General features: G+C 33.3%; 2 protein-coding genes across 4 annotated transcripts; both read left to right on the top strand.

Moving 5' to 3' along the window:
- The first annotated feature begins 1960 nt into the window (after nt 1-1960).
- LOC114321727 (tryptophan synthase beta chain 2, chloroplastic) lies at nt 1961-12805 on the top strand. Of its 3 annotated transcripts, none has more exons than XM_082884375.1 (6): nt 1961-2383; nt 2946-3302; nt 3950-4383; nt 4483-4547; nt 5868-6061; nt 12637-12805. In XM_082884375.1, exons 1-5 carry the CDS (start codon nt 2204-2206, stop codon nt 6041-6043), a joined length of 1212 nt encoding a protein of 403 aa, XP_082740501.1. In that variant the 5' UTR covers nt 1961-2203; the 3' UTR covers nt 6044-6061; nt 12637-12805. The 3 variants fall into 3 exon arrangements, with proteins under 3 accessions (XP_082740501.1, XP_082740502.1, XP_028124728.2); XM_082884376.1 differs by lacking the exon at nt 12637-12805 and adding an exon at nt 5409-5467 and having other exon boundaries at nt 5868-6346; XM_028268927.2 differs by lacking the exon at nt 12637-12805 and having other exon boundaries at nt 5868-6346.
- Nucleotides 7478-11131, top strand: LOC114294681 (uncharacterized). Its single transcript, XM_082884600.1, has 4 exons — nt 7478-7678; nt 7835-7939; nt 9979-10476; nt 10545-11131. The coding sequence occupies exons 1-4, from the start codon at nt 7478-7480 to the stop codon at nt 10620-10622; spliced, it is 882 nt and encodes a 293-aa protein (XP_082740726.1). The 3' UTR covers nt 10623-11131.
- Nucleotides 12806-13159: the final 354 nt, after the last annotated feature.

The following is a 13159-nucleotide window of genomic DNA, read 5'->3' as shown; positions in this document are numbered from 1 at the left end:
AAAAATTTCTCACTCAATTCAAAACTCATTCATCAAAAAAAATTTCCACACTCAAATCATAATTCCAAAACTCACAAACTCAAAATATAACTCCTATTCTCAAATCATATTTACAAAACTCTACCAAACGCTACCTTAATTTTTCAAAATTATCCTTTAACAATACATTTTTTTTTTTTTTGAAATATCAATTGTCATAATTGTACTTTTTGTGTTGTTAATGAATTTAAAAGAAAGGTAAAATAGAAAATTCATATTATTTTAATCCTTAATTTTTGAAAATGGACTAATATTTTGAGATAATGAAAAATAGAATAAGGTACTAATATTTTTGAAAAGAGAGTAATTTTTAAAAGTATAATAATTATACTATTAAAAAAAATTAAAATCATTAAAAATGCTATTATTTTAAGATGGAGGTAGAATTATTTTGAGACAAAATGATTTTTTTTTTTTTTTAAACTTATAGTATTGATTTTTGTTTTTAAGATGGGATTTATAGTATTGATTGATGGTGACTAAATCCTACTTAAAAATCCGTTTGTCACGTACTATAATGAAAAATTATTTGTTAATTTAGAAAGATCACGTGATCATATTTTTTATTAATCATAATTTATTATCAATAATGTTATATGTATGAATTAGTGTACTAACATATGTTATGACATTATTACTGATCTCACGCATTACACAAATTACATATATTCAAAATTTTTAAAATTATGTCACATTATCTATTAGTACACTAATTAATATACCAATCAATATATATAACATTATTTAGGGGTGGACGCGGCTCGATTGCGGCCGCGAAACCTCTAATTCGCCATCCGTCCGCCAGATTGGTGGATTAGAGAAAATCAATCCACATCCGTTTGCCAATCCGGTAGATGTGGATTGAGCGGTTTGGCGGTTTGGCAGATGGATGCGAATCGGTTTGGCGGTTTAAAATTTTATAAATTTTCAACATAATTCAACTTATGCACTTCCTCAAAAAATAAGAATAAAGTATTACAGTCAATGACTTAAAAAAAATTACAATCACTGTATGCCTTATCCAAAATAAGAAAGTTTAAAATTTTAAAATATCACAATCACTGCATACCTCATCCACATATTACAATCTCAGCATGCCACATCCACATAAAGTATTACAATCCATGGTTCCTAAAATATAAAAACAATTTCAACCACCAAAATAATGAACAGAGCAGTAGTAGAGATTGTATGTCTCTATATTGTTACATCTATATCTGTTTTTGAAAACAAAAACCAACCAACATATATCATATTTTTTATTTATTATTTTTAGAGATAGATTTAAAAACCAAAAAATATAGATAAATAATACGTTTATTTTTTTCAATTAAAAAAAGATATGTAAGTTGAAATTTTTTTTTTTAACAGAATATTAAACTCTTTTTTAATTAAAAACACAAACAAAATATTTAAACAAACTGAAAATACAAAATCTTATAAATTACTAGGGTGCTCGCGATTTGGCGGTTCGGTTGCGGCCAAAGGAAGCTCAAATCTGCCATCCGTCCACCAGATTGACGGATTGGAGAAAATCAATCTGCAACCGTCCGCTCGTCATTACTCATCCGTCCAAAATGCGGCAAATCGATTCGATCGGTTTTGACGAATCAATATATCTGCTACTCACCCCTAACATTATTTATTTACTATATCTCTCTATATTTTCTAATTACGCAACACAAATTCATAAATTTTAATCTTTTCACCAATCACAACACTATTAAGAGACCGTATGCAACAGCAATCAATAACTGCTCAACAATAATTCATGAACATATTAGATCCGACTTAGATAGTTTATAGTCGTGTTATTTATTAGTATTATTATTTCTTTTTTTTGATAATAAATTTATTTTCCAAGTTTTCATTTTATTTTTCCGTTTAATAAATAGAAATAAAAATTTGTTGCCTCCGACAACAACACCACTGATTCAGAGCCAGGTAAGCCACGTAAGACAGCAGAGAATCTGCCGTATATCTCCTCCACGAACCCAAACCCCATCATCCGCCGCCATACCCACCTCTCTCTCTCTCTCTCTCTCTCTCTCATAACCGCCCTACCCTACCCTACCCTACCCTACCCTTTCTACTTCAATCTCTTCAACCACCTCCAATTCCCTCTCTCCCTAAGTTTTCTTACATCTTCTTTCCGACTCGCCCAATGGAGCTCCAAGGCCACAGTTTGGTTCGCCCCCCACTGGGACCGGGGGTTCTCCAGAGACCTGACTCGTTCGGGCGATTCGGCAAGTTTGGTGGGAAGTATGTACCAGAAAACCTCATGTACGCTCTCACCGAGCTCGAATCTGCGTTCAATGCTCTCGCCGGAGACCAACACTTCCAGGTTTCTTTTGATTGAACTCTTTCAATGAATTGAAATTTGTGTCATCGATTTGTTTAACATTTTTTAATTTTTTTTTTGGGGGTAATTTAAAGGACTGATTCACTATTTCATTGCAGTTGTTTAGCATTTGTTAAATTTTAGCGTTTTTGTTTTGGTTGTTGATAAAATTTAGGGTTAATAGACCAAAACTGTCCAATTGTTTTGTTCAAATAGTTGTGGTAGACTAATTCAAAAGATAGTTGTAGAAAAGGAGGGTATGAAATATTGATTGATTGGAATGGATTTTACTATCGGGGTATTTCATGTGATTGTGTAGGGGGCATTACTTGAACACTCAATAAGCTCTCCTCTCAGAACCACTGGCAATTGATAAATTGTTGTGTAGTGCAGTGGAAACACAATGGATTTTGAGTTTTCTACAAGAATTTCATGAATATTTTTAAATGGGATGATAAAGAATTGTTCTATTTGAGATTTATATGGTACTAGCATTTTGGTTCTTCTCAATTGAGGTCACTTTTGTGATGTTATTAATTTATTCTTTAACAAATTTTCATTTCAGAAAGAGCTGGATGTGATACTGAAAGATTATGTTGGTAGAGAGAGCCCTCTGTATTTTGCAGAACGGCTTACTGAGCACTATAAACGTCCCAGTGGCGAAGGGCCACACATTTACCTCAAGAGGGAAGATCTTAATCATACTGGTGCCCACCAAATCAACAATGTTGTGGCTCAAGCTTTGCTAGCCAAGCGCCTGGGTAAGAAACGCATTATTGCTGAAACTGGGGCTGGTCAGCATGGAGTTGCCACTGCTACTGTATGTGCTCGGTTTGGCTTAGAGTGTATTATTTATATGGGTGCTCAAGATATGGAAAGGCAAGCATTAAATGTGTTTAGAATGCGGCTTCTTGGAGCTGAGGTATGTTTGTCATACTTATATCTTTTAGTTGCTTTGAATGATTTTAAGTTATTTAACCATTGTTTATTTTCATTAGATTGATGCATAATTGTCTACTCAACATACATTCAACAGGCATTTTGTGTCCATAAATAAAGTTAAGAGTAACAAAGATGAAGACAGAAATCGCTTTCCTTGGATTTTTTATTCTATTGCTATTGTGTAATGGTGGTCTTCATTGCAAAATTGTCTCCATCTTTAATTACAATGCTGAAGGCCATGCAGCATTTCTGTCCCTATGATATTTTATTTCACATTTTTAATTTGCTTTTTTTTTTTTTTTTTTTTTGGTTTAAACATTTTGCTTTTATCATTGTGATAGTCATGTTATTGTTAACTATAGCATTAAGTATGACCTGAATTTTGTTGAACTTTCCTTCCCTTATTTACTGTTGTGTGAGATTTCTTGTTTTCATTTGCTAAATTACCTTTGTTTGATTTAAATGTCGTTGTCAATTCTGCCAAACTAGTTTTTTAGTTCACCCATTGTCAAGTACACACTCTATCAGGTCAATTATTTGTTTGAATCAGCTTCCTTGTGTGATCCATATTACAGTTGCTTTTATGCCTATTACATCTTTCGAATAGATTCCATTTTATTATTATAGGTTAGACCAGTTCATTCCGGGACAGCCACGCTGAAGGATGCTACATCAGAAGCTATATGGGATTGGGTGACTAATTTGGAATCAACCCATTACATATTGGGATCTATTGCTGGGCCACATCCATACCCCATGATGGTTCAAGCGTTTCATGCAGTGATTGGTAAAGAGACAAGGAAACAGGCATTGGAAAAATGGGGTGGGAAACCAGACGTTCTTGTTGCATGTGTTGGTGGAGGTTCAAATGCCATGGGACTCTTCCATGAATTTGTTAATGATGAAGAAGTTAGGCTGATTGGTGTGGAAGCTGCAGGTTTTGGATTGGATAGTGGTAAGCATGCCGCTACCTTGACTAAAGGAGAGGTTGGCGTGCTGCATGGAGCTATGACCTGTTTATTGCAGGATGAAGATGTTGAGCCCCATTCCATTAGTGCAGGGTAAAGATATCTTATTGATCTTCTATCATTTTGACTAGCGATGGTGTTTTTGCTGTATTTTGCTAACGAAATTAGTTTCCATCATTTTATGTTAAATAGACTGGATTACCCTGATGTTGGACGTGCTGAATACTATAGCATCACGGATGAAGAGGCATTGGAAGGTATCGAAATTGCATTTACATTTACATTATCTTTTTCCAGTTCTATATAATTACTTTCACCTCCGTTTGACTGTGATTAGTGTTCATGTGTGTATGCGTAGTTATGTTGTTGATTTTATTCTCACAGCGAAGCCTTACATCCTTGTTTACTATCTCTATCTAAGTAGCCATTCTGGTTTTTTTTCCTTTCCCTTTTAAGTGTGTGTGTGTGTGTGTGTGTGTGAGAGAGAGAGAGAGAGAGAGAGGTTAGATGTTTAGCACTTGGGGGGAGTTGAACTCCCACCCCTCTCCTTGCAAGCACTCAAGTCTTGCCCCCATTCCATTTCCAAGAATAGAACCCAATATCTCTCCATCTCTCCTTAGGAGAGACTTGGTGGTCAAAATGTTAGCCACTTTTCTACAACCCCTTGGTTCCGTAGCTTGTTACTTTCAGAAAAATATGATCTCAGTTTCATGCTGATGTTGAAATGACGAGTCTCTATTGCTTGTCATGTTTAATTTTATGAAATGCCAACTTTGATAGATTCTATGTAGTAATGAGATGTATAAATATCCTCCGAATTTTGTGTGGCTATAACATCTCTTAGGGTCATCTTCTATGGTGATTTTTCGTTTTTGATTCATAATTTTATGGGAATCTGAAGAAATAGCTCGACAATTTGATGTCTCCCAGACCTTGTAACTTCTTGTGAATTGATCAGTAGGTATTTAAACTGGACATATGCAAATTCCAGCTCAATCTTGTTGCCTGTTCCCCATTTATTTACTTTCCAAAATGCCCAGAATGTTTGCCCACTATACCATTCCATGAACTCGTGTCTACCTCATTTTGACTTACTTGAACCTTGTGGGAAGGTGCAGTAATTCCTAGCTAAAATTGGAAGAACTTGGAGATATGCTAAGCCACCTGCCACCTGCTGGTATTTCTGTTATTCTTCTGCCATTAGAATTTACAGAATCTGCTACGTGATAAAAGAAATGTGACTTTTCTACCCGTTTTCAACTGATTCCACAACTACTTTGTTAAGATAATATGGCAATATTTTTTTTTTCTGGATCATGATTTTCAGTTATTTGTGTTTCTTCTGTTCAACTCTTGTTTCCATAAGGGGTCGTTGGACAGTAACTTTTTTAGTTTGTTTTTTGGTTTTTTTTGACTATTTTAGTCTGAGACTTTTTTGGTTATTTGGTTTTCTTGTTTGTCCTTTTGTGATTTTTTAACTTTTTTTTGTTATTTTGTAATTTTTTAGTCTAGAATGATAACCAAACGAGCACTAAGTGTTCTTTATTTTTTTTTTGGGTGCGTTTTTTTGCATGTAGGGTTTAAGAGATTATCTAGACTAGAGGGCATAATTCCAGCTCTGGAGACATCTCATGCAATTGCGTATCTGGAGAAGCTGTGTCCCACCCTCCCAAATGGAACTAAGGTTGTACTTAACTGCAGTGGCAGAGGAGATAAGGATGTTCAGACTGTCATTAAATATTTGCAGATTTAGGGGTGCTTTGGCAATGAGGTAAAAAGCCAGCTTTTGACTTTTTACTCATTTTACGTCACATCACTTCTCATATTTTTTATTCACTAAAAGACAAAATAGATTAAAAAAATCAAAAAAATTAACTTTTTACTAACTTCTCAAAACACTACTTAATAATAATTTGTAAGATATATGTCATAGTTTAATCCTCCTCGGGAAATGAGTTGTCTTCTGTATTTTCCAAAGGATCTGTTTTTTAAGTGTTGATAATATTCTTATGATGCATGTATTGCAATAAAAGTCTTGATAATATTCTTTTTTTAAGTTCCTTGTTTTAAAATTAAAACATTCAAGATTTGCATATCATACAGACAGATTTGTTAACATTGGTGGCCCAGCGTGCCAAACAACGCCCTCCATGCATTCATCACTTACAAGACAAGTGAATGTCATGTTGCTTTGCCTAAAACACAGACAAATTGTTCTTGATTATTTCAATAACTCTCGTCTCCACTTTTCAAGGAGAAAGACTGGCAGTAGGAAAATAAAACAAAAAAAATAAAAACAAAACCCTAATCACCTGTATAAAGTTCTCTCCAGCTCATGATTATTGTATCTACAAACAGAAAAGCTCCTGATCCACAGTAGTAATGGATCACAAAAAAACGCACAACAAACTATTTCTCTAATCATTTATATAAATTACAAGACATTTGTAGTAAAGTTCTCGTCCCAGCTCTCTTACTGCGTTGCCTGTAAAAAAAAAAAAATAACATGGTACGTAATATTTTGGGTGGCAACAAAAAATTGAATCCAATTCAGAAAATTACAAAAGTAACGAGCTATGTAGTCCATGAATGTCACAATAACAGAATCATATAACACTTGAGATCAATTATTAGACAAAATAGTGTGTACACAGCTAGGGATTAGTCGGGTTTTGATCTGGGTACCCTAGTGTCAATCCAAAAAGAAAAAAAAAATTATCAGACAATAGTAAGATCTGACCCATATGGATGTGGAAGGGTCCAAATTCCATTAGCCGACGAAGACAACTTCAATGAGTGGTTACAACCACATGCCCAAGATTTAAGCCTATAAAAATCTGGTAAAGTTTGGTCTAATAATACTCTACATAAAGTATACAATTACAAAACTGTTTGGAGCTTCTTATAGCTTTTTCCATTCTGGGAGTCTATGTTTGGTTTAGTTTTCTACTTATAGCTTAATGCTGGGTTTGGTTGGGGGATTTGGAGTGGGATTTGGAAAAGGAATGAGAAATGTAATCCTATTTATGTTTGGTTATAATAAAAAATATATGGGAAAAGAAAGGGAGTGAGAAATAAATAAAGAAATAGGAGACCTTTTAGGACATCAATTCTATTTTATATCTGTGAGAAAAGACCAGGAAAACTAAGGGGAAAAATTTATCGGGGAGAGAGAGTTTCATTGTTCATGGCTTCTCGCAGGAGACCATTCATGAGTAGCTTCAAAAAACCACCATCGACGAGTTTTGAAGATCTAACTCCGATAGCAAACTCTGATTCGCAGAATCATTCAGCAAACCCTTCCAATCAGGGATCATCATTTGCTTCAATTGGTAATCTTCAATCAATGAACTCGATTGAAGATTCATTGCCTGGATTTTTCGATCAGGTATTTGTGCTCCTCTTTCATTTTCTCTTACCTTCTCATCAAACTCAGATCTCTATTGATTTCCACCGATTTGTTTATTTATGTTCAAGCTGCTTTACAATTTTGCTTCGAAGTGAAATTGCAGATCTAACTCTGGTAGGAATTTCTGATTCGCAGCATCATTCAGAAAATAGCTCCAATCGGGGATCATCATCTGCTTCAATTGGTGATCTTCAATCACTGAACTCGATTGATAATTCATTGCCCGAAAGTTTCGATCAGGTATTGGTGCCCCTCTTTCGTTTTCTCTTCTCCTCTCATCAAACTCCGATCTGTATTGAAAATTCCATACACACACACCTATATATATATATATATATATATTTTATTACGAATTAGAGATTATAGATACATGGATTTGTTGAGAGTAATAGAATAACCCATAGATTATATGCACAGTTTAGTAATATACATACACAGTTTCGTTTTCGATGAGGAATTAATGCATAGAAATAGAATTACCCATAGATCATATGCACAGTTTAGTAATAAAATGGAATTTGCCCCTCTCTCATTTTATTTTTATGTTTTTGAGAGTGGTGGTTTAGTTGACTGACACAGAAATCAACTCAAGTATATCCAGTTCTAGTAACAAATTTATATAATAATAAATTCGTCCACCATAATATTATCAGACCAATATTTCTGTACCCTGTTTCGTTTGTAAGTACAAACAAGACAAGGACTTGTAGATGTTTCAAAGAAGACCTTGAAATTTTGAGTGGCTCTCAAAAACAGCCTACAGTTTCAAGCCACATGATTATCCAGAGCCATATAGTGTATCAAACAGGAAGAGACATTTCATAAATGGTTGTTTTCAATCCCACACTCCATACGAAATGTGTGGACTAGCAATGAACTTGAATTAGCCGTTATTAGATCATATGGAGCCCACAAAGCGGTGATGATGGGAGGGAGATTTTGTTTGGGTTTTCAACTTTTGTGTGAGAGCTTTGTGTTGTATAGTTTATTCCACAAGAGAGCTACTATGGACCCTCACTGCTCAAGATTCTCAGATTTGAGCAACATGCAACTGGGCCTTGACAGCAGAGTTGAAACAATGACAAGCTGTGTTGTATAGTTAACTATTTCTGGCTCAAATTTGAATCTGTGAACCAATAGTGTATTCAATAGGTTAGCATATGCCTCAAAACAGGTTAATATCATTGTCTCCATTGTTGTCATTGCCATTGTGGTTGGTTTCGTTATGTTGTGTCTGCGGTTTGTATGGTTATTGTTTTTTTCCTTCTTTAATGCTTCATTATGCAAAAAATTGCAAAATAGAATATTTTGTGACCTATTTCTGTTTTCATGATAATCAATTCAAGCAGCCTACCATACAAGTTTTTTTGGCTTTTCCAACCAAACATGCTTAGGGTTCCTCGAGCCTTAGTAGTTGTATTCTATTTAGTTTTTTTTTTTCCTTGATGAGTTTGAGGTTATTTTGTGTTCTCCCCACACATGTTCCTTTAACAGTCTAACTGGACCTTTTTCGTTGATTGCAAGCATTTGAATGCCTCATTTTTGATAAATGACTATTGTCATATTGGAGAATTTGCTAACGTCATTACTATTAGATGGTTCTGCTTTCATTTCGTAACAAATTCACTGTTTTTATTTTGAGTTAACATGGCACCTCTACTCATGATTTCTGGGTCCACCACTGGTTATAGCACTCTTTGCAATTTTCATCTTCACAAGTGATCCTGAATTAGGCATTTATGAAGCCTTTATTAGGATTAAATCCATTAGCTTCCTTTTCTGCTTAGAATGCTTGAGAAGACTGCCAAGATAGAGATGGCAGTGATACTACGACAATAAGTGGGGTTCATTATTGTGCTGCCTTTGTATGACATTTGTATCCTTTATTTTACTCTTCTTTATAAGATGGAAATTTCAATGTTTAGCTCATGTATTTCACTGCCAATGCCATTTTCTGTTTGGATCCATATGTTTGTTGTTTCTCCTTTTCTGTTGGGAGGAGGGATACACACATCTTGTTTAATTCATTATAAGTCTAATCATAGCTTAAGCAATAGATAGATGACAACTAATGAAAATTACTAATGAAAAGTAGGCCTATTAATTCATATTTCTGCATCAACTTGTTGTCTCCTATTCACTTTTACATGCTTCAAGTTAACCAATCAAATGGGTTGTCATTTTGAGTGTTGCCTAGTCTATGAACTTTTTGAAGTATCATTTCAATTCTGGAACATTATTAACAAGTGGATGTGATTTTTTATATTAAAAAATTGTAGATACATGATCAAGAGGAGTGGGAAAAGTATAGAAAGTGGGCAGCCACTTGTGTAGCTATGTATGCTTCATATGCTGTCAGCCTTGTCTCAATTCTTCATTGTCGTGATCATATAAGGAAGTCAATTTCAGAACAAGGAGATTATGAAAGATATGCCCTAATTAAATGGCTAACGACTTTGGAAGATGCAGATTGTCGTAGCCAGTTACGCATGAGCAAAGATGTGTTTGCCACACTAATTAGCATGCTTAAAAGAACTCAGTTTCTTAGAGACAATCCTCAAAGTAAAGTAGAAGAACAAGTTGCAAAATTCCTTCATATAATTGGCCATAATTTGAGGAACTGTACGATCAAGTTCTTTTACAGACGATCAGGTGAGACTGTTAGTCGACATTTTCAAGCCATTATATCATTGGAAGATATCTTTTTAAAGCAACCCGATGGATTCAACTGCCCTCCAGAGATTAGAAACAATCCCAAGTATTGGCCTTATTTTAAGGTAGTTACATGAATGCAATTAGGGTATATAATATTATATGTTTGGATACAAATAATGAATTTTTACAGGATTGTGTTGGTGCGATTGATGGTACACATTTTCGTGTAAGAGTGCCAAACAAGGATGCACAAAGATACCGAGGATGAAAATGCTATCCCACTCAAAATGCTTTGGCTGCATGTTCTTTTGATTTAAAGTTTACATATATCCTTCCGGGATGGGAAGGATCTGCTTCAGACTCGAGAATATTAGATAATGCATTAACAAGAGAAATGGATAAATTGATCGTTCCTCAAGGTGATCACTGAATGTGTATATATGCTGATGAATATAAATCTATTTTTGTTATCTTTCAAACTAACATCATTTAGTTACTTGTTGGTCCTAGGGAAATATTACTTAGTAGATGCAGGATTTCAACTAAAAACTGGGTTCCTTGCTCCATATAGAAGTACTCGTTACCATTTGAAGGAGTATAGTGTTCATCTATATATCAGTATACTATTGTAGTTTTACTTGTGTTTGGGCTGGTTTGCTACTTACAACAATTACTTCGAAGTGGATTCGAGAATGTAGTAACCTTTGTGAAATATGTCAAAAGTTGGTGTTTGTTGGTTCAGAATTCCACATCAATGCTGTTTTATTTACACACCAATGATGCTGGTTTGTGTTTGTCTGAAAGTAGCATAGCATTTCTTCATGGTTGCAACCAACAATATAATAATATCATATATAAATATATGTAAATCCCCTCTCTGTGGAATTATTCTTTGCATGAGCATAATTTTTCTCTCTATCGCATATGCTTTTGTTTGCTGGAAAATTCAACAATATATGCATCTTCAGTGTTCTCAAAAAAAGAAAAAGAAAAAAAAGATGAGCTATGTAATTTTAGTGTTTGACTATATGTTTTCCCTTGTTCTGTGCTCTAGTGATTGATGTTGTTGTTATGTTATCGTACATTTTTGGTTGGATTAGAAAAATTAGAAGAAAATAATATATATATATATATATATATATATATTTGTCGAGAAAATATAATAAAGTTTTGTTTAGTTATGATTTTTTATTTTTGTCAAATTAATTTTTTATTTTTTTATTTTTTATTTTGATTGATTAATTTTTTATCAAATTAATATATATATATATATATATATTTTTATTTTTTATTTTTATCAAAATATAATAAATTAATTTTTTATTTTGATTGATTTTTTATTTTTTAAAAAAAATTTAATTAATTTTTTGTTTTTTTTTTTCTAAAAAACAAATAGCACTTTGATCATGTGCAACCTTATTTTTTGTTATTGCAATTCATGACTACAATTCTGTGTGTGATGAAGGACAATGAGAGAGTTCATGAGAAATGATTTCTTTTCCTCCTTGGATTCCAACACAACCAAACATAGTTGGGATTTGGAATTCTATTAATTCTCTCTCATTTTCCTTTCATTTCCATTTCTCTTTCCATTTTTCTTCCCAAATCCCCCAATCAAACACAGCGTAAAGAAAAACAACTTGAGCAAGTTGGAAAAAAACTGATAATCTAAAAACTGAGTGATTGCTTATCACTTCAATGTGATTATCAACTTTCAACTTAAGAAAAATTATACCATCAGGTATACTATTGTTACAAAAATTCTCTTTGTCCTTGTGATCTTTCAGGCATACTACCACATGCCAAGACCCAAGCTTCTAAAATTTGTTTATTGGCACTATTGCCATTGAAACTGTAATAATACCATTACAAATTTGTAGTACTAGTTCTGACTAGTCCTGAAGATTAAACAGTGAAATAGTAGTGTTGCCGACTACAAAATGCCCAAAAACAGCAAACCAACCATACCAAATTGCTGCTAGCAGCAAAAGAGTTACCATTATCCAAAACATAACCACAGGAACATAACTCATGTCATTGTAGAACACAGATTTCATCCTACAATGATATGAACCACTAGCATGCTAGCTAATCAAAGATATATATATATATATATATATATATATGTAACCAGAATATTAATGCATGAATAACGTGGAAGTAAATTTATTTTTATTTATTTTTATTTATTTTTAATATGAGAAAGATAGTATCAATCATTACACTTTTTAGCCCCTACATATTTCAAGGTCCCCACATGATCAATATTTCCTTTTTACCAGATTTGCTAATAACGGTGTGGATGTTGCTCCAATTATTCAACAATCAAGCATATTATAGAAAATTAAAACATAAAGTGCTTACGAAAATATGTTTAAGAAAAATTATTTCATTTGCATCTGCCCCCTGTTTTTTAGTTGAAAGCAAGCAATAATAATTTTAATTATGAAATTTCTTCTATAGGATTTTAAATGGAACAAAAAAATGATTCAGTACATTAGAAATCAGATGGTCTCTTCAATCAAATAAACTGAGTGCAAGTTACTGTCACAAATGGCCTGATAACAATTGGAAATACAAGATAGGATTAATATTTTATAGCTATTTTTGTAATTATCTTCAAATGGCCTGATAACAATTGGAAATACAAGATAGGATTAATATTTTATAGCTATTTTTGTAATTATCTTCAAAAGGTTGGACAAAATAGGTCATGTAAGATAGCTACATCCTGCAAAAATACCACCGACAATAATTTTTTACTTTGTGTATGAATAAGTAAGCACCACCATGGAATTACAAAAA

This window comes from Camellia sinensis, chromosome 8 (genome assembly GCF_055761805.1).
Source record: "Camellia sinensis isolate YWXY chromosome 8, ASM5576180v1, whole genome shotgun sequence".
Lineage (NCBI taxonomy): Eukaryota > Viridiplantae > Streptophyta > Magnoliopsida > Ericales > Theaceae > Camellia > Camellia sinensis.
The sequence above is the reverse complement of the archived record's forward strand: the minus strand, read 5'-3'. Positions and strand labels throughout refer to the sequence as shown.